The sequence below is a fragment of the Mugil cephalus genome, chromosome 1, assembly GCF_022458985.1.
Source record: "Mugil cephalus isolate CIBA_MC_2020 chromosome 1, CIBA_Mcephalus_1.1, whole genome shotgun sequence".
Lineage (NCBI taxonomy): Eukaryota > Metazoa > Chordata > Actinopteri > Mugiliformes > Mugilidae > Mugil > Mugil cephalus.
In genome coordinates, this window is record NC_061770.1 from 10833947 (window position 1) to 10854698 (window position 20752).

The following is a 20752-nucleotide window of genomic DNA, read 5'->3' on the forward strand; positions in this document are numbered from 1 at the left end:
GAAGCCCAAGTGTAAGTTTGACATTTTGCACTGCTTACGCTGCCAGAAGTCACTTACCTTGTACTTGCATTCCAGGATCTCAGGTCCATTGATGTCCACCTCGTAGTAGTCTCCATCTTCATGGCTATCACGTTCTTTCTCGTTGTCCAAGGCAGACTGGCGCTCCTTGCTGGCTTGAAGCTTGCGGATTGCATTCAGGTTCTCTGTGAGACGGTTGACCTTCTCCTGATGTTCTGAAAGTGCACCGTTAGCCTGCTCTAGCTGTTTCTGAGAGTCCTGCAGGTTGGACAGCAGGTTGACCTTCTCACGTTCCATCTAAGAAGAGACAGAGAGAAAATAATGAATGAGATGTTGGCTTATGACATTCGTCTTAAAACCTGGATGATGTGAAGGATTTCAGATCATATTAAATCTATGGATTATCTGTTATGTGGTAACCCTACCCACCATCAGGAATGTGTTAACAAACTATGTGACGTATACTGCCCACTAGCTCAGCATCAGTGTCAGAATGACCTTGACAGTTTTGCTGGACTCAGTTCAGATCAGCACTGGCAGAGATCGCGGGCGGGTCATGTTACTCGCATGCACACAGTTGTGCTTGTGTGAGCACTGAGCTATTTCAGAATCTGACCTGTAAATAATATAAACCCACCACAGTCACGCTCATCTCCACAGAATATTGTGACTAATTTTAGAAAAATGAACAGTAGCTTGTCGCATTGAAGAACAGGCCACTCTATCGTTTTTTTTATATCACTACCCTGATTAAAAAAATATTTAAAGGGATGCTGCATAGAGAGACATTATTTGAATTTTATGGGCTAATTGGTAGCCAAAATACAGCAGAAGCCAACCTAACTGGTGGAATCCATAATTAATGTTGTTAGATTGCCATGGAGTAAACCAAGTAGTGGGCTGCTGGTACTGATATCTGAAGAAATAATAAATAGAATGAGATAAGGTAGGACAGAAATGAGCTGGGCTAAATGAGTAAAAGAAGCTTTCTGCTGCTCTGGTCTAATTCCTGCAAGTAATATGTGGAATAACTAACGAAGAGGCATGCGCAGGCTGCATCAATCCATCAACCATTTTTTCGTTTGATTAAGGGTGAGAAAAAAAAAATAATCCTTTAGTCCTCAAAACAATCACTATCCACAGGTTCCTAGTACTTTATGGTAACCATGGTGCCCAATCAGGCATGGTCTTGGACTCCTGGGGTGATGAGTAAGCAGATGGCAGGTCCTCCGGTGCCACCACCCGCTGCCCTGAAGGCCCAGCAAAGCCTGATGGGAGTGTGTGTCTCCCTGGATTAACTTTGCCGTAATGGGATTTAGATCCCTGCAGCAGACTGGGGCAGGATATAGTCAAAACACCCTAAAGTGACACACACCTTCAACTCAACCAACCATGCACCCAGAACACAAGCTACAACAAGATATCATAGGTTCGTTCATTGGTCTCTGTAGCCACTTGTCCTCTAGAATATCTTTTCCAATGTAAAAGAAATGTAAAAGAAAATGTTTTATACTTCTGACTGTACTTAACCTGGTGTGAGTTCTACTCAGACAAGAGCAGCCCACTATTTTCTGTTGTCAATTTGTTGTGGATGGAAATTATTTTCTACTGAAATGACTAAAACCAAAATGATATATTTTAACGAAAATAGTTTCCATACTGGAAATACAAACCTGCATCAGCTGCTGTTTGAGTTTCTGGATTTCTGAGATGTTAAGTTCGCTTAGCAGGTCGTCAACGAGGCTGGGCACGGGACGGAACAGCTCCTCCTTGTTGGGCATGGAGATGCGGTTGTCATCGGCGAGAGCATTGGCCAGTTTGATGAAGCCATTCTCATATCCATTAAGAGCCTCGTCGTTGTTAGGCTCGGTGGCAGCATCGTCACTGAACTTGAGACCATCCAGGGAAATGCTAAGAGGGCTGAAGGGACAACAAGGGGAACGGTGTGTCATTTTGTGTTGTTCACATTGCAAGCTGAAGCAAGTGAGCACCTCGTTTGTGTTCTTTCTACCTGTGGTACAGCGTGTCGCCGATGTTCATGTAGTGGGAGAGCTCTTTTCTCAGGGAAGCTTTCAGCTCACGCTCCGTCTTGATGGTCTCCAGAGCCTCGCCTAGCTGGCGTTCAGCTATCTCTTTCAGGCGGATGGCGTCCTCCAATTGGCTGTTGAGGAACTGAGTGTCCTCCTCTAGGCGACGGATCTCATGCTTCAAACCCTCAAATTCCACCTGGACATAAAAAACGAGGGACAACTCCCATCTATTATCTATGTCATTCCATGTGTGATGAATGTGTAACAGCAACCAAGGCATGTATGAAGAGAATTAACAGCTCAGGTCATTATAATTCCCATAATTTTCACCATTTACATGGTTCAGACTTTACAAATGTAGACCTGTTGTGCTCGCACCTGACTCTGTTTCAGCACAGAAACTTGCTTCTGCAAAGAGATGTTCTCCTCCTCCAGCTCAGTGTAGTCCTGCAGCAGACGGGTTTCCCTGAACTTGTATTCCTTGATGTCATCACGCAGCTGATTCCTCTGGAGCTCCACCATCTGGCTGTTCTGTAAGGCCAAAGGAAGCAGACAGAGACAAGAGGAAGACCTGTCAGAGACCACTACTTTAATCCAGCATGAGTGTGAGAGAGACTCCAATTGATTGGATATCGTTTCTTTAGTATAACTGTTGTGTGACGTTGGCTCTTTAACACTCTGAGCTCCCATCTGGCCAGACCGAACGTGTGTGCCTGTGTGTGTCTGAGAAGGAGGTGCCAGGTGTCTTTCCGGGCAGCGGGCCACAAGTGTGCTCGGCTGCCACTTCAGATGGCACCAACGAGATTCTAGCCTGCTTATCTTTGCGACGGGCATTCAATGACCGGGAATTTCTGTAATGGGCTTATTTTCTAAAGAGGAGTGTCATTAGACTTGATTATCCGTAGAGGGGGACAAAATGACTAATCAGTGAGGAAACTGTCAGAATAAGAGATAGTACAAAGAATGAATGAATTTCAGTTGGAACTTCCAGTCAGAAATGTTTAACTCTTTGTGCCATAAGCAATGTGCTGAAAATAAACATTTAAAATAGTTTGTTTAGTCATATCCAGACAGCACTTTGTTTCCTGCTATACTGTGGAGTTCAATCCTTCCTGCTGCACAGAAGATTCATCATTCATTATATAAAGGTTAGAGAGTGAAGAGACATACACTTCCCACACCCCCATTTGAAACACTAACATAAGCTAAAAAAACACAAGGATCTGTTTGCACCAGTGGCCTTGCTAGCTCCTCTAACTCCCTATCCATCCCTTTGTCACTGCTATTGGATCGGCCCAAAACAAAAGTACCCTGCAGGACATTTAGGTAAGAGACTTCTTAGCCACCAAGTAAGGGGGTAGCCACTGGGAGAAGGTGGGCCTCTCACTTTTCTTTGATCTGAATAAGTGAACACGCACATGTGTGAAATCTGAGAAAGGGGATGGACGTCTGTGAAACATATTTCCTTCCTGACCTTGAATGCGAGCTTATGTGTGAAAACGAATGTGAAAATGTGAACACGGGTATCTCTCCATCTGCATGTTGTTTTTTTTAGATACAGTAAGTTTCAACGCACACACAGAGCTGGTATTGTCATCACCTTATCAGGAGTGGAAATCTGTTTTATTTACATGTGTGTGTCAGACTAAGAGGAGGCTATGATTTGCATACATGGTTTGTGGCTAAGTATATGTGTGTCTTTCCCTCTGGAGAGTTGGCAGAGACGGACTAATTCCAGAGAGACACTTAGCATCCCAATCCCCTGCCAGGTGGCCCCTGCCTCTCAGGCTCACACAATCACAATCCCTGCTCTCAGATCATTTCAGCAAACACAGAGGGCCACTCCCGCACTTCTGCACATGAGTAACATCACTAATTTAAACAGTGAAGTAATAGGTTTGTGGTGACAGGATATTCTGAAACACTTTTAAATAACTCTAAAGGTCAGTGTTTTAATATTCTCCAATGTCATATGCTCAGACCACATTAAAAACAAAAGCCTGCTCACAACCAAGTACATCCCACTCCACAACATCCTAATAACTCGACATAAGAGACTTTAATACAACAAAAAGCAAATTGATTCAGTCTTTCTGTAATTGTAACATAGTTGTTTGTTATTTGGCTTATTGAGAAATGAACGCAAATGTGTTGCTAAATTCCCACTGATGAAGAGAACATGCTCCCTGTTTGCTCCGTGTAATAATTAATTACTATGTGCAGGGCTAAGCTGAGGTTGATGTTTGAAAGACTATAAATATTCATCAGGGTCCTGCGCATGTCTAATGAGTGTGGGTGTTTGCCGTGCGAAAGCCCTGATGTCGGCGCATTACTAAATAATGCATGAGGGTACAATACAGATCAGTATTGCCACGAATCTTCTATACAGTGATCGGGACTTCTGAGAAAAACCTGAATAAAACAGACCAGGAGAAACAAGAGGAATACAGTATTAACCTAATATATATACGAAATTAGCCTATCAAAGCTGTGCCAGCTGGTCCTTCAGGTTTCTTCCTGGCCAGGGTTTTGTGCCTCAGCTGGAAAGTCAGGGCTGTTTTCATCCAGATGAATACAGGCTGCCACTGAACCTGATTAGGATCCTAGACCAATCTGATTAAACTGCATACAAGGGTCTTGATCTTTCACCTCGATTTCCCATCCTCTGCTACACGGAGCCCCTTAGAGATTTAGCTGACCTGCTGCCTGACAGAAGAGGTGAGTAAATTCACTAGAGGTTACGGTGGCCATATGTGTTCTTGCGATAAACTGTGAACCACATTTCATTTTGGTGAGGGAGACATCGTTCTCTGGGGAATTATTGTTGTGAATTCCAATTTTCTTTGTGTGTGCGTGGCTGTAAGGGCTCGGGGATGGGTGTGACATTCTGAAGGCGATTTGTGGTACCACCAAAAGAGAAAAAAAAGTCGTTCCTGACTACAGGCCTGGACGTCGACTGTTGTCACTGCAGGTGACGTTGGACAGCTGCCTGAACGCCCACACACATGCAGACAAATGTGTCGCTTCCATGCAAAGTGGGTGGCAGCAGGGTTGTCACGCCATTCGCATAAGACAACACGGACCAATGCATGTATATCCGCATTATATCTACTGTAAAAACAGTATAGAGTATTCACACATATATATATATACGCTGATAAAGCATCAATCCTAAAACACATTTCTATGAGGCATAGAGACTTTTCCAGCTTTACTGTATGAACTCTTTTGCTTTCAACTGCAAAGCTTTCTTTTCATGAGCAAACTGCTTTTGGTAGCAAAGTGCTGCTCAGTCCGCTTATCTCACAAAAGCTCAGAGTAATTTCACAATGTGTTTGAGCCACTATGGGAAACGGCTCAGTATCCCCCAGTAAGCCACTGTGGCAAAGTTTCAGGCTTAGATTAGACATGTTTTAATGCCTTGTTAAAGACCCGGCAGTGTTCTTAATAACTCCAGAGAAGCCAGCTTGCATTTCTGAAATAAATCCATATTTATTAGTCTCTTATCCCTAGTCTCCTTGAAAACGCTTCCCAGACTCCCAGATGTCACAACACTGTATTATTTATATAGTAACACAGACAGGCTTGATATAAATATATTATTTTATCCAGTTTTTATCTTTTCTCTACAAATCTCCCTCCACTGACTCACTCCAGATGGCACGAGCAAATCCATACCAGTTCAATAATGTTTTTTGCCCTCTTTCTCGGCTTCTCTTCTTAATACCACTGACCTTCATGTTGCCATCTTAGCAGCACTGCTGCTCTCATTTTCCAACCCCCACCTCTCTCCTCTCTCTCTTGCCAGTGGGTCAGCATGCTGTTAGAGGGCATGTATCAGTCACAGTTGACTTCCTTCCTCTTACTGAGCTTTAGTTCTATCATATCAACAGATTAGCCACATAGAGGCGGACAAGCCATGTTCACTTCCGCTTGTGGCTTTCCAATGAAGTCATTTTTGACTTAAGTAGGCTGATGAGGGAAAAAATGTCCTGTAGGCACTGTACAAAGGCAAGGTACCATCAACCCATGTTAAATCTAACTCTTCAAACCCATTCTATGATCACCTGCTGGAGAGACAAGGAATGAATCACAGATGCAGCACAGCTCAACCCCCCTCCAGTATACCCTTAAACTGAGCAAAGGAGTAATGAAGCCTGGGGGCATGCTTCTCTTGTCGAAGCTGAGAATGTGAATGAAAGTCGATCTCCTTTTATCCTCCTGTCTGCTACAAGCTATTGTCATTCTATTCAGGCTAGCCAGGCCCCATTAGGGAGAAAAAAAAAAAAAACACAGTCAAGGTCACACATTGTAACGATGGTTGAAAACCAAAAAGTGACAGGAACCTTGTGAGTGCATGGCTGGCGCCCAGTCCGCGAATGTTGAAAAGCCCACAGGGTGCCTGCCTGCACTTAAATGCGAATTAGTGATTTTGAAGTCATTTGGATGAAGTGATGAGTAGAAACGTGTTTACATCCATTAGAGGAAGTGATTGTGTAGTTCTGTGCTGTTGGTTTATCGGTATCCATTGATCCACCATTGAAAGCCTCTTTGGAGCCAGGGACGTAAATGAAGAGCAGCACGATTTTCAGAGCTTCCTTAAAGCTGATGCTGAAAAACATGTATAATTAGGGATCAATGAGAATCTTCTAAATGAAGTTTTGAAATGTTTCCCAATGACAGCAAATGATGTGGGAGACAGATGGCTAGACCGGATGATGTTCTGTCCTCTGGCCAGATGATTCATAAAACATGTGGCTGGTTTTGAGTAGGTTGTGAGTCACGTGCGAGAGTATTAATAATAGTGTTGGGTGTAAAAATGGAAATGTAGCATTTATCTGTAGAATAGCTTCCCTCACACAACATTTCTCCCACTGCTCATTATATTCCACTGCTGTTTCTGTTAGCCTTTTCGTTTCGACAGGCAATTCCTTAACCTTTTCTCTGTTTGTCTTTTTTGTCTGTTTGCCCGGACTACCCCCTCCACGGGACAGGAGGTGATTCGTCTGGGCATTAATGTCAGACGAAATAATAGGGCAGTGGACATCGACACCCCAAAGCCCTCCAGGAGTCCTATTACATTAGCCTCACGTCATATGATAATAATAGATAACAAAGAGCCACCCTCCTTGGATCTATATGCTGCTCAACTCTGACCCCCCAGTAATCAAGGTAAAGCTTGACTACTGTTGGGAAATCTGAAATGACTCTTGTGCTCATCTGCCCTGCTATTCCTCCAGTGAAAACTAATCTCTTATGAGTACGATAATAGCAATGGACGTCCTCGCATTGAGCACACACCTCTGCCCTCTTTGACCCTTTCTAACTCATCCCATTCATGCAGATGTCTGTCTCAATCCCTCCTTTCTCTGTTAGAGGTTAATTCAGTCAGTTGAAACAGAAATTAAATTAAAGGGGCGGCATAATGTCTGACAGCTTCATCCACTATGTCAATGAGGTGGAAAACCGGCCAGTTTTTACATTTGAATGGCTTTCACATTATGGTAACTAAAAAACACTCTTTATGTGAGGAAAATTTAGATCCAAGCAAGTGAATTATTTTTAATTCTAAGGCGGAGGCACACTTACTCTGTCAACACAGTGTCTCGAGTGATGCCAACACTCGAGCGATCGAGTGGTGATGTGTGGCAACACGTTTTCTAGTGTATAGCGCAAACAGAGAGCACAGATAAACTGAACAACACTGATAACATTTTCATCTTGGGCTTTGCCTGATAATTTCCTGAGAGGCAGACAATGGGGATCCCCATTCTGTGAGGATGATAGAAGCTATCACTGTAGGCACATTCCTTTCAGGACGTGAGATTGGATTTAATGAAGTCACGCCAATGAGAGTGCGCCTCCTTACAATGTTACTGGCTCTTTGTGAGGCTTTAATCCTATAGAGAGCACCGTAGCAGTGAATTATGTCTTATCGCTGCTTGGGGCCAACATTTGAGTCCTTGGCATGAGCCATGTGTCTGGGGGTTTAAGCGTGACGTACTGAACCAGCTGAAATGCTGTGACTAAAACAGCTGTGAATGGGCAGCACCACACGGAGCCATTAGCACAGAGTGAAGCTTCCAGGTTTGTGGAATTATGATTCTTTCTACCGACTTGTTAACAACACATGGTCGACTTACAATTTCTGTGCCTTTTGCGAGCACTCTATCAGCTAGCTAGAAGCTCTCAAGCTAAATGAATCACTGTGTCACGGAGGAATCCGGTAAATATGCATGAGTAAAACGGACAGACACAAAGGGCCACAGTTACAGTCCAACTGTCGATTGCATTCCAGGATAAAACTGAGCCATTCAGTCCCCCTCCTGCCCCAATGTAATAAGCCATGCTGTAGCAGAAATGCAGCACCATCCACCGCTAGTGTTGAATTAACTCTCATTAAGACCTTCTCCTTCTCTAACGGATTTTAGGCCTCCTTCTCTTTCTTTTGTGCCATTCTGATAGCCTCCCTAGTGCCCTCCACCTCCCTCCTCCTTGTTCTCCAGCCTGAGCTTTCGGGCTAATTTGAAATTCAAAAGACAAAGGCCCCTTTCAGTCCTGTCAGCCTAGTCACAATGCCAGCCTCAGTGCCCAGCCTTCCTCCATTTGCCTGCCACACACACGCTTAGCACCCACCAAAGTACCATTAGAAGGGTGTCATTATCTCCCATACATGGAGCGATTTACACGCCAGACCCTTTTATCGAACCAATTAGAGCTGCCCGGGCCCACAGCAATGCAACAGGGCATTTATTAAGAGAATGGCGTCTGCAGAAAGGCCGAAACAGAGGCCACCAGTGCAATACAAGTTATAGCTGCAGATGAGATATGCAGCCAACACTGCAGTCCCATTTTTCTCTAAACGTATCCAGGATTAAATAACTCCAGGTGGGAGATCAAACAAACATAACGTCTTTGTAGAAAGTAATTATTTTAACGTTGGTATTTGATAAATGACTGGAGGCTAGTTTTATACAGGGAAAACATGCCTGGTGAGGCGCATCTGGCTCCCATCAGCTCAACTTATACCAATCTAAATGCAGAGCTGAGCAGCAGCTGACCTAATTATGGGGGGAATTGAGAGCTTTGGGAACTTAACTCGTTGTACAGGACAGGGATTTTTAAGTCTTTCACTAATCTTGGTAAGAAACACCGCTGACAACTGTCTCAAGGAGTGACTCAAAACAAACAGTGAATTCTGCAGAGGTCTGTCTCAGTCAGGAGGGAATTTGTTGCTTTAATTATTGTGCAAGAACATGGGAAATAATAAAATAACACTTATCACTAAATTTTCAATTCCAAAATCAATCTATAAAGCAGTGTTATTGGAGCCACTGGATTATGCTGTTTAGATATGAAGCACCGTGCACCCAACTTAGAGATGGGAACGTTCAATAAATCAGTTTTAATGTAGCATGAGTGGGCCGCTCCTACTATTCTCATGAGGCCAAACTCTTCAAACAACTTGCTACTTCAAACACCCTCTTTATTATTCCATCCTTATATTGTGTCAAGGGAGCAGAGACCCCTGCATCAAAGAAACCTGTCTAAAGGTGAGAAGTTCCCTCTGGCTTCCTGTCAGACTCTGTTCATGTCTTTTCATCTTCTAATGTCTTCCTGTCTTTGTATCAAACATGCTTCCTTAAAGCTCTGTACATGTCCCAGTCAGTATACAACTGTCTTGTTGATTCAATATCCTCATCACCAGCTGCATAGCACATACATGACCACTGGCAAAGACAAACACCCTGCACTCTGTGCTCTTGTCTCTTCTAATGAGTTCAGTTATGAGTATATGTAAATTGCAGCAATGAGGAGGTCAGACATTGCCGAAAGTGGGACACAGACAATAAAAGTCAGTGTTATTTTACTGCAGCTTGCAGTGCTATGTAAAACATAGCTGAAATTTAAAAAGGGCATTGCCATGCTTCAGTCAAACTGATGTTGGTTGGGCCAGTGTCAGGAAACAGGGTGAGAACCATTTCCGCGCAGTGTTTCACACAAAATTAAGAGATTAATAGTTGAATTATCCATGTAGCATCATGCCATCCTCTGTAACAGAACATGTTTGCCATGGCCTCTGTATTTTTCCCTTAATTATAACTCCACCCTGGATAAGAGTAGGAGTGGAGGACATCAGGTTAGGCTTGAAGACAAGGTGTTTTCACAGTTGTTACAGTAAACACGGATAAATCGTGCATCAACAAGTGAAAAACGGATAATGGCTCTGCAATTACACCCCAAATGATATGGGCTTGAACGGCAAGATTGAAAAGATCAGGCACAAATTAATGTGGGTACAATAAGTATTCAACTGTAGGATCAGTGTTGACAACTGACTTGCTAACTGAAACGAATCAAACATGAAAGGCCGCATGTTTCAGTTTCCTCCTGTGCTCAACTATGAGCTGATTGATCAGTTATGAATATCTGTTTGTTTTTTTGCTGCTTCAGTCTTGAACAAACACATCCATTGTTCTCAATGGCTGAAAGAAGTACACACGCAATGCTCTGCAACTCAGAAGTGAGTCCCTTTTCAAGTAATGACGCAAGCAACAGATCACTGCAAGACACAGCAGTCAAGTGCCCTCGCCCACACCTCTTGTGTTGATGCATGTGATCATGTGAGCCGCGTGACTTAGGAGCATCCTATGATACACAGATGTCGAAACAGAGAAACCTTTAAAATTAGGAACAGAAAAGTAATGTGATTCTGGTCACCTCTCTCATCTCTTGGGAGATGGTGTTAAGGCGTTCATTCTCCGACTGGGTGTTGGTGAGGATGTTGCGCGCCTGCCGGAGCTCGGTCTGCAGCTCCAGGACCCTCTGCTCATAGTAGGCCTCCTTACAGGCCGACTCCTGGATCAGAGACTCCTCACGGCTCTCCCCATCTGCTGCTACCTTCCTGTGGTTGGAGTAAGCTTGTCCGAAGGCCTGGAGATACAGAGAAGAAGGAGAAGAGCCAATGGTTAGTCAATAGATCGAGTGTTAAGTGACTGCTAACAATACTTAGTGGTCAAGTCGAGATCTGTGTAAATCTGGAGATGATGATTTAAAACATCAGGATTGCAAGTGAGGCACCTTAAAGTCATACTGGTTTCTTCTACTGAGGACTGGAGTTCAAAAACCTCCCAAAAATAGTGCTGCCACGCTGTAGAGATAATCACTTAGGCTCCATCTGGTTTGCATCATCCCGTCTTCCCCCCACATCTCCCTCCTCTAGCTGCAGGATGTTGACCTCCCCTGCACGTGCTCTGCAGCGACTCCACAGATGGGAAAACCGAACAGGGAAAGTAGAGCAAATGGACTAGTGTCTGGGTGACGACGAGAAGCCTCTATTCTAATGCTCTTATAATCTTAGGAGATCATAGCAAAGCAAAGAAAGGTCACCAGATATTATTTGGTTTTACAAACTGCCTGAAAGGGATGGACTTCATGAAGATTAAATAACCGTGGATGGCATATAAGCTAGGGTTAGGGACATTTTATGTTAAAAGGCTGTTGAATAGCAAAAATTGTTAATTACTAATGCAGTAACAAAGACCATGAAGAGAGAGACAAGAGAGAAAAGTCCTTCATTGCAGCACAATCTAGCCTTGGTTGCACTCTCCAGTCTCCAAATAATCACGATCCTGATTACAGATTTCCTCTCCAATCCTGTGACCACCAGAGATCAGATAGAAATTCTGACTCTCATCTTGTCTCATAGCTCGAGCGCAGGCAGTAATCTGAAATCACCTAAGGCACGAATCTGACCTTGTTTACAGCTGCTGCACGCTTTTGCTTCTCTCTGACCTGCTACCCCTTTACCCTGCACGTGACTGGCTGCAGCAGGATTTTCTCTGTTTGACTGTGTATAGTATTAATCCCAGTAATTCCTTTAGAAGGGGGGGGGGGGATCTGGAAATGTGTATTAGTCGAACTGACCTACTTGCAGGAATATGTGAATGCATAAAACTGGTTTAATAGGTTGCAGACGATCGTGACGTCATGTCTTCTGCACGGTTTGTTGCAGGATAGGTGATTGCCTAAGCAGGAAGTTAGAAAGGTAGGACTGATAAAAAGGAACAAGGACACATCCTCAACACCTACTTTCTTTTCTGCTCTACAGTGATATCGGTAAATGTAGATGTGGTTTAGTGCGTGTCCTTGACTCCAACATGAACCATTCAATTGTCAACCCATTGTTTCATGTACACAATGAAACAGACAGAGACATAGCGGTCCAGAAATCACACTGCTGACTCAATTTTTGGCAGCGCAATTACAGAGTAACGCCAACACACCTGCTCACAAGTGTAAATGCTTACAAAGACAATGGCCACTTGCATATAGACTAAAACTGCGTAAGACAAGCTCAAGGTAGCACTGTCTGCTAACTGACATAAGGATCCTCAGTTGTCAATGAGTAAATCTTAAAAACAACCATGCCATAACTCCTTGTGCCAATGATAACTGATGATTTATAATTACACATTTATAATTAACACATTTTGGCCTAGAAAAACACATACAGCTGAGACTCGGACTGTAATTGGTTGTGTACATATGAATAAATTAATCAGTTCTTTCAGTGCTGGGAAGTGTTTCATCAGTTATCATAAAACCAAGGTTCACAGGGTGTGTATTGACAGCCAAAATGTTAGTCAATAATCAACTCACAAAATTCTAGATAAGAGATTCTTCACTCATTCTTCACCTTTACAGAAATAACAGCATCAATCAGCAGGAGGTCGCATCGGATTCGGAAGTCATCACAAGGGGCAGGATTAACCCAATCACGAATCAGGGAAATCCCATCATTATAATCTTGTGTCCGTATTTCTTATTCAATCTTTGAGGCATGTGCAATGAATGAACAGATCTCCTAGTCAAAACCCACTGACCCAAGGCCTTTAATCTCAGCTACCCATGCGTGGGTTTAGGCTACTTTTAAGGGAGGGTAAAATGGGGAACGCACGCGACCAAGCCTATAATCTCACAGTGAGCTGCCCGCCCAATTTATAATTCATCTTTAGCTCGCCATATGTTGCAGTTTTTAACATTGAGCACGTGAACATGGATTATTAATCTCTTGTGAAGCTAATCAAAGGCAGCGCTTTAGTTATTAGCACGCTGCCCAGACTGGATTTCCTCACAGATGATTATAGCTAACACTTTAAAGCCACATAAGGAAAAGCCAACAATGTGAGGTATTTATCGCTCAACGGAACCCAGTGTTCCACTACAGATGAGTAAACTGAGGTTAGGCATCCTGCTGGGTTGGTCGTTATATGATAGACTGTCATTCAGAGATCAAAGTACATGACCATCGTGATCTCAAAGATTCATATGACCGAGGAGTCATCTCTGGTTTATTTGGTTCTCTGTTGTCAGAATAATTAACTTGCCCCATACATTTCTCTCTCCATAACAGCTTATGTAACCACCCAAATGATAAGATTACCAAAATAAAGACCGTTTGTTGCGCGGGTACATCAATGCAGATGGAACAAGGAAGGAACTATGTTTGCATTGGTCTCAGATAACGCTAGTTAAAAAACTTTGGTTTCTCTAGTGATTACATTTTTGTACTGTGCGTAAACGGAGCCGTCTGGATGTTTATTTTTCAGCGAAGACAATTGTTGCTATGACCACAAATTCTTTTAAGAGTCCTGGATTAAACAAAGACTGTTTGTGTGTTCGTATTAAATGCATGGTGTGGTCACTGAACTGTCCTCTAAACTGGCCAAGGACACAGACTTTATGATTAACAGGTGCAACAATTAAGGAATCAAAGTTCAATTACATCTCTGTGCGTTTTGATTACTGCCCAGAAATAGTGAGGAAACGCTGAACACTGGCATCTGATAACAGCCTTATACGGACGTTAAAGTAAAGACAGTATGGGCCACAGAGTTCACTCAGGTTTTCTCAGCTCACAATAGTTTTCCGCATGTGATTCTAAACAAGTGAGCCGGGAGCACAAGGGTGATGGGCTTTGGGTCTCTGACAGGGAACAAACAGATCAATGCAGTTGGCCTCAGAGGCCCTGTGGAGCTGAAGCGCACATCTCAATTTCTATTTTCAGTTCCTTATGTGGCTTCAAGTGCGAGTTATTAATGGATATCCAAACATACTGCTAGCAAACACACTCTGAAAAGGAGGACAATGGCAAGACTAAATACACAAGATCTGTACACGGGGCTGGATTTAAGTAAAAAGGCAGGAGTATTTCACTAAACCAAATTAGAACACCCTGGATTTGAATCGGACTCTTGTATATCTGGTCTAGCTCCAAAATGTCATTGTTCAAGTTTCCATTTAGGCCTGTATGGTTTCACAGCCTGGCTATAAATGGAAAGTAAAGCTGGCTGCACAAAGACCGGGAGGTAAGGCAGATAGGACTAAAAACGGTAATGGGAGGGGACAGAGAGGAATAAGGAAGAATACTTTGTTTCTGAAAGTTTTCTGAAACAAAATAAAGAAATAAACTACTTTATGTTTGCCTTTAAATTAATGGGAAGGAAACCATTAGCTATAGTATCTTCTTTTGGCTGATTGAACAACATCAACATAGCAGGAAAATGTTATGACTTTACGGATGCCAGATAGGGCACAACAAATGATATTGACAGAGCAATACCAGACCATACAATACAGAGATGTGGAAACGGGAAATAACAGAGTGTTTGGAAAGACTTGGGCCTGAGTGAGCTGATACTAAGTGGAGATTTTCAGTCTCTTCAGTAGCATTCCTGTGCTATGACTGTCACTGGGATCAGTATATTTACTCATAAAAGACCCATGAGGGTTCTGGAGCTGACCCCAGATGCCGAAGTAGTGTATCGGCAACACTGAAGGCTGGTCAGCGCAGAGAAAGAGGGGCGGAGCAGGATGAGAACGAAGAAAACCACACATTGAATGGATTCTCTTGCCTCGTGAGTGAGAACTCACGTGGAGCCATAGTTTTCTCTGATTAACAGACATGCTCTCTCTCTCTCTCTCTCTCTCCATTCACAGGCCAGTGCAAAAACCGGAAGATATGCAAAGACAAATTGCTCCGAGATATGCGTTGATTCTTTATTTAGCCATCTACTATTTCATAATACAGATTTCTTGGGGCATGAGCTTAAAACACATAGTGAATCAGTGGCCAAGCATTACAGCTTGACCCACTTTACTTATTTGTCTGAGATATAATAGCCTTCCGTGTTGAGGCTGTATAACAAGGTTCTCTCAAGAATGCAAACAATGTCACATGGCCTTGCACGCTTATTTTACTCAACTCAATTTACTATAACACAGTGGCTAATCATTACATAATACAGTAAACCCAATGAAACTCACTGTAATGAGTAACAGAGTAGCTAATTATTTACTTCAGAGTTTACTTCCAAGTTGGGCTTGACATGTACTGTACTGACAGTCCCTCATCTCATCAGCCACTGTAAACCTCGGGTCTTTAAAAACACTTTCTACAAGCAAGAAAGAAAACTGCAGAGCATGTGGAAGACACGGCCATTTTTAACAGATAGATGTTCTGCTAGGCGCTTAACAGAAGGAGAGGGAAGGAGGGGGAAAAAGATGGTGAGAAAAAAAAGGGGAATGAGGGAGGGATGTATTAGCTGTTGCCTGGCACAGAGCCACATTGATTCACTGCATAGCACATAGCTGCTGGGCTATTATTCACACACAGGCCTGGACAATTTCACAGGCTCTACACACAGACACACACACACACTTTCCTATTCCAGTTTTACCACCGTGCCTTGCAGCCAGCCATACTGCAGCACCTGGTACTCGAGCCATGTTGAGGCTCGTTCTCCCATCAGAGATAAAGGAGAAAGAGGTGAATGATCAAAGGCAGTAGGGGTTCCACCCGCACACACACGCAATGCACTGCACTGTCTTGCCAATGGCAACGACTGCTCTGCGGCAGAAATCACAGCAGAGGTCAGAGAAACGTACCCGCATGAGTGTTTGTGAGATACACATCTCCCTGACAAGAATTTATTTCGCCTCAAGTAGACTGGCAGCACGTTACGCTGCCATTATGAGACTAGAAGGGCGTGAACTTCATGAAAACAACCACAAAGCTGTGCCTGATTGTCCACCTATTGTGTTGTAGGGCAGGACAGAAAATAGAGAAAACGCCAGAGGGGATAGAGCCACTGGGAGAAGGTAGAAACATGCAATTAAAGCACACGAATGTACATGCAGACACACACAAGCCTCTGAGTGTGAGTACTGCACTAATCAGACTCATGAGGCCCTTTACATGCCTTATTGGAGAAGTAATTCTCAAAAATATTAGAATAGCATAACTGGTCCACAAGAGCTCAGTGATACGAAGTTGCTACATAAATTAAATCAGGGTGCAATGATTAAGCACTGGTTAGTGCTTTCATCAGGTCCGGCTGGGGAAAACTACATTTCATGTTTTTTTTTTGACTTCACACGAGCAACTAATCTGAAGTCAGCATTAGAGATTCTGTGTGAAGTCAGTCAAATCAGGCCTTGTGTTCAGTCTTGATAATGTAGATAAGCCAACACAGATCGGATCTCTTTCTCCTTATTCACGCTCCCAAACACAGGGGACAGCCTCTTCGGTATCTTTACAAGGTGAAACACCTGCAGAAAGAGGGCAACCAGGCCCCCGCTGCCAATCGACTGTCGGAGTCAGCCTGAAGGCTCTAACTGGACTGGCTCCTGTGTTATTATCCCTAGTAAAAACAGTCATTATGCCCCTGGCAGTGAGCTCAAGAACTTGTGTCTGATCACGGTGCACGCAGCCTTCAGCCATGACGAAGACAAAACATGCAAGATACGGCATAGGTATTATGATGACAGAAAGACATTCTCACCTGACTGAAATTCTAAGCTAATCTACAAATCATGTTCCATTGCTAACATTAAAAAAAATGTCTGTTTTGTCTGGTGCTAACTACAAGATTTTAAACTGCGCTCTCGTCTTCAGTATTTAATCCTGGCTGTCAATTAATCACGAGGAAGCATCTGTGTATCCCTTCTGTTTGTTGGGTTCATTGTTCAGCATCTAAATGTGCTATAGAATGGAGGCGAATGCCAGTGTCTCAAGGGAGAGGAGAGATTCAATAGCCTCCTGTGCACTGTAGAAACCCTGCACCGCCAGAGTGGCGTCAGAGCAGCAATCTGCGTTCTTTATCATCGTTCATATCACTGCCATGTTCTGCACGCGCACCTGCACTGGGCATTCACACGTGTTATCATTTGAAATGCAAAGACAGACTTATCTGTGCCCGCTTGGAGTTGGAATTCTGCTTTCCCCATTCTGCCTCACACCCTGTCTGGAGGTGATCTCCCAGGTCCACGTGCCCGTACCCCGGGGGAAGAGCTGTTGTTATGGTTACAATGCCAATTACAGTGACAGAGTGAGAGGCGGTCAGTAAAGGCAAGGCAAGGGGTGCCATTGACACAGATGGCTGTTTTAGAGCTAAGCCTAGCACAGCTTGATCCCGTCCCTGTTTCGCTGGCAGCAGTCTTCACCCGTGTACAGTGCATCTCAAATTTGAGACTGGTTTGCAAAAAAAGAATTGGTCAGCGGGTTGCTTGAAGTGTGCTTTATTCTGCTTTTTGCCATTGGTAAACACACACAGAACGAGACTCAGTCTTTTTGTCAGTATTTCACACTATTTCCCAAAGGACACAGCTCCCTGTGAAACCTTCACATGTGATATCCACACTTGAACAGCCTTGTGTTGTTGCGACCATGAATGATAGATATAGGTAGCAGCTGGGGCTCCAGCTGGGGCCATGTGCACACATAAACACAGATATATGCATACATTTATGAACAGAGACACACCTACACACACCACTATAATTTCTTCCACGGTCCAAGGTCATGATTTGTGGGAAAGGAGCGAGAGTGACAAGCCAATTTGTTTGCACACTGGCTCACAGGTAGCGATGAAAGGTTGACATAATACTATTTATTAAATTAATGACCTATTAAAAACCCGTCCATTGGTAGCAAGACATGTCTAATCAACCAGCCTTGACAGAACAGGGGAGGGATTACAGAAAGTTGCCACAATATCATCATTGTGATGAAGTACATCATGCAAATCATAACGCTAAGGCTACTTCACAGTCTTCTCCATATGTTGTCCCTAACTGCTGCTCTCCTTCCTCTCCGTTCACACTCACAAATACAGAAGATAGTCTCTTGGGGAGGTTCTGCCCTCGCTCCTGGCTAGACATAGACTAATGACCTCCCTTGCCATTTGCAGTAATTAAATCCTGTTCGGACTGCGTGTGCAACATTCCCTCTACCAGTGAGGCTAAACCTTGGGTCAGGGTGGAAAGTCTTCCATATGAGGTCATGTCAGTCCGTAAAGAATAATGTGGAGGCTCAGTGGGCTCACCACCACCACTGTGTTCATAATGGAATATCTGTGTGCAAACAATAGTACTTAACTATAGATTACAGATTACAATGCAGTATCTGTCCACAACAAACAAACTATTGTCTTTGGTTTGCATTGCGCACCAAGTTCTTTTATTCTATCCTTAAACAATAAGTGGTTAATTCTACAATATCCAAACCTCTCTAACAATAGGACATTTAAGTAACAGACGAAAACACAATACTCTTAAGTGAATACTGAACAAATACTAGGAAAAATAATTCATAATTAATAGTGTACATATTTATTAAGCTTTGTTTCAACAAAAACAAATGTAAGTAGTTAGTCCCGACACTTTAAACTCATTAAGTCAGCTGATAAAGGAGGCTCTATTTTTCCAGTCTAGAATAGTGTGAACTGGTTCCCATAGGAAACCCTTGCATTGCCCAGTGCCCCTCCCACAAAACCTCCCTCCCTTTCTGTCGGCAATCCCCATGTCTGAAGGACCCCTGAGAGACGGGCACACATCCAATTAGAAACCCTCCCCTCTTTCATCTCTCCAACCTCAGACTCTAACGTTGTTACTGATGTATAGTGAACCCCCAGCCCAGCTACCCAACTCCATCTTCTTATCTCTCCTCCCTTTACCTCTTTTCAATTCCCTATTCCTTCCTCTATCTTCCCATATCACACACGCCTCAGGGTTTCCCAGAACGAACTCCACGTGAAGGTACAGCACACTGCGACAGGGGGACCCAGACCCACTGGCCTATTTAGAAAAGGAGCCCGGAGAAGGGAGAGGAGGGGGAATGAAGGAAGGTCGCAGAGAATGAGAATGGCGTGTGGGGAGACTATAGACATACCGCTGTTCTCTGATTGCACTGTGGTGTTGAGGTTAAAAGGACCCCCAGGGCAAAAGGACAACCCTTTGAAACTGGGTTTGCTAATGTTTGAATAGGCGGCCCATTAAAACGAGGAGGCGCTTTTCAGACTCTGCCCCGCGGTTTAATTAATTTAGGTATGATAGGAGGCCCTCCACTACCAGTCAGTTGATAACTGAGATGAGCGTTATCTATGCAGACTTCCCGAGGAACCAGGGAGGGGTGTGCCAGAAAGTCCTCATGTAAACAGAGAACTCCACTATCCACATCTATATCCTTGATCTTCTCATCAGACCACAAAATGCTCAGGGACAAACTGCCGGGCGCAAACAGCAAACACAACTGTTCTTTAGTGCTAAGGGTGGGGCTAATCATACCCCTCAGATATGCATGTGTGTGTGTGTCTAGGAGTGGGGTCAGGTCACCCACCATCTGTCTACTTAAAGCTAGCCCGAGTTTATTCCTGCTTGTCAAATATGCTAATATGCATGAAGTATTGCATTTATTTCTTTTGTTCCTCTATATTCCCTTCCTCAAATGGGGTTCACTGAATATGCCCTTTGCATGTCAAGGTTCAGGATAGTAATTTGGGGAAATGAGGATATTTTATTTTAATAAATCATTATGCCTCTCTGGCTGCTTCCATAAGGATTTGTAGATTAGGAAATTGCAAATCCACCTTTTCAAGTTTCAAACGCTCCACTGTCTACTGTTGACGACCAAACTTGAATTAATCCATTTAGCTCACAAAATGTAGACATGCTTTGTGGACGAAAAAAAGTAAAAATAAAGCTAGGTGACTCCACAGCCCATTGAATCTCACTTCCTGTCTCTGTTGCCGTGGTAATGCCCCGAACAGTGTGAAAGGAAATCCCACATAATGAGTATTGATGTTAACACATTAGGACAGGCAAGCATATTCCTCTCAATATAAAAAAGATCCTTTTTGTTCAGACTTCATTCTCACTACAGGAAGGTGACAAAAGTGATGGACCACATGTGGTCACTTCCTCAGATCCACTAAAGGACACCCGGTCAGATACAGAGGGATATCTCATATACTTCCTTTCTGCTATAAAAAGACTCCTTACAAGTAAACAGGATGCGGGGCTCGGGGCAGGGGAAAGGGCAGGGGAAGGAGAGGCAAGTCCTGACTTCATTTCAATAGAAGGAAGAAGAAAGATTTGATGGAGCAGAGACTCGGCAATCTTGTTTTTGATTACAGTCAACCCACAACCAAGATTTATTATCAAAACACAAAACCATAAACACGCATTAGAGGCCTGCAACATGTCCTATATAAGGGTGTTATTCTCTGCCAATCGGCTGAAATCTGTAGTACAGAAGATGAGAAAGGTTTGTGGGCAGTGTGATACAGCCCACATATAAAAGTATGGGTTGTTAAAAGTATGTGATGCAAGCAGGATTCAGAACAAATAATCACAAACCTCTA

The 20752-nt window shown here is 43.5% G+C and overlaps 1 protein-coding gene across 2 annotated transcripts in view; it reads right to left on the bottom strand.

Annotated features, from left to right (window-relative positions):
- The window catches only part of LOC125004345 (protein bicaudal D homolog 2-like), a 39142-nt gene that overhangs the window by 11731 nt on the left and 6659 nt on the right, over nucleotides 1–20752 (bottom strand). For both annotated transcript variants that reach the window (XM_047578893.1, XM_047578885.1), the window contains exons 2-6: nucleotides 10770–10982; nucleotides 2427–2579; nucleotides 2030–2244; nucleotides 1692–1938; nucleotides 58–315 (exon numbers count right to left, since the gene is read on the bottom strand). In XM_047578893.1, the coding sequence (XP_047434849.1) occupies nucleotides 58–315; nucleotides 1692–1938; nucleotides 2030–2244; nucleotides 2427–2579; nucleotides 10770–10982 (1086 nt within the window). The remainder of the gene's footprint in view (nucleotides 1–57; nucleotides 316–1691; nucleotides 1939–2029; nucleotides 2245–2426; nucleotides 2580–10769; nucleotides 10983–20752) is intronic.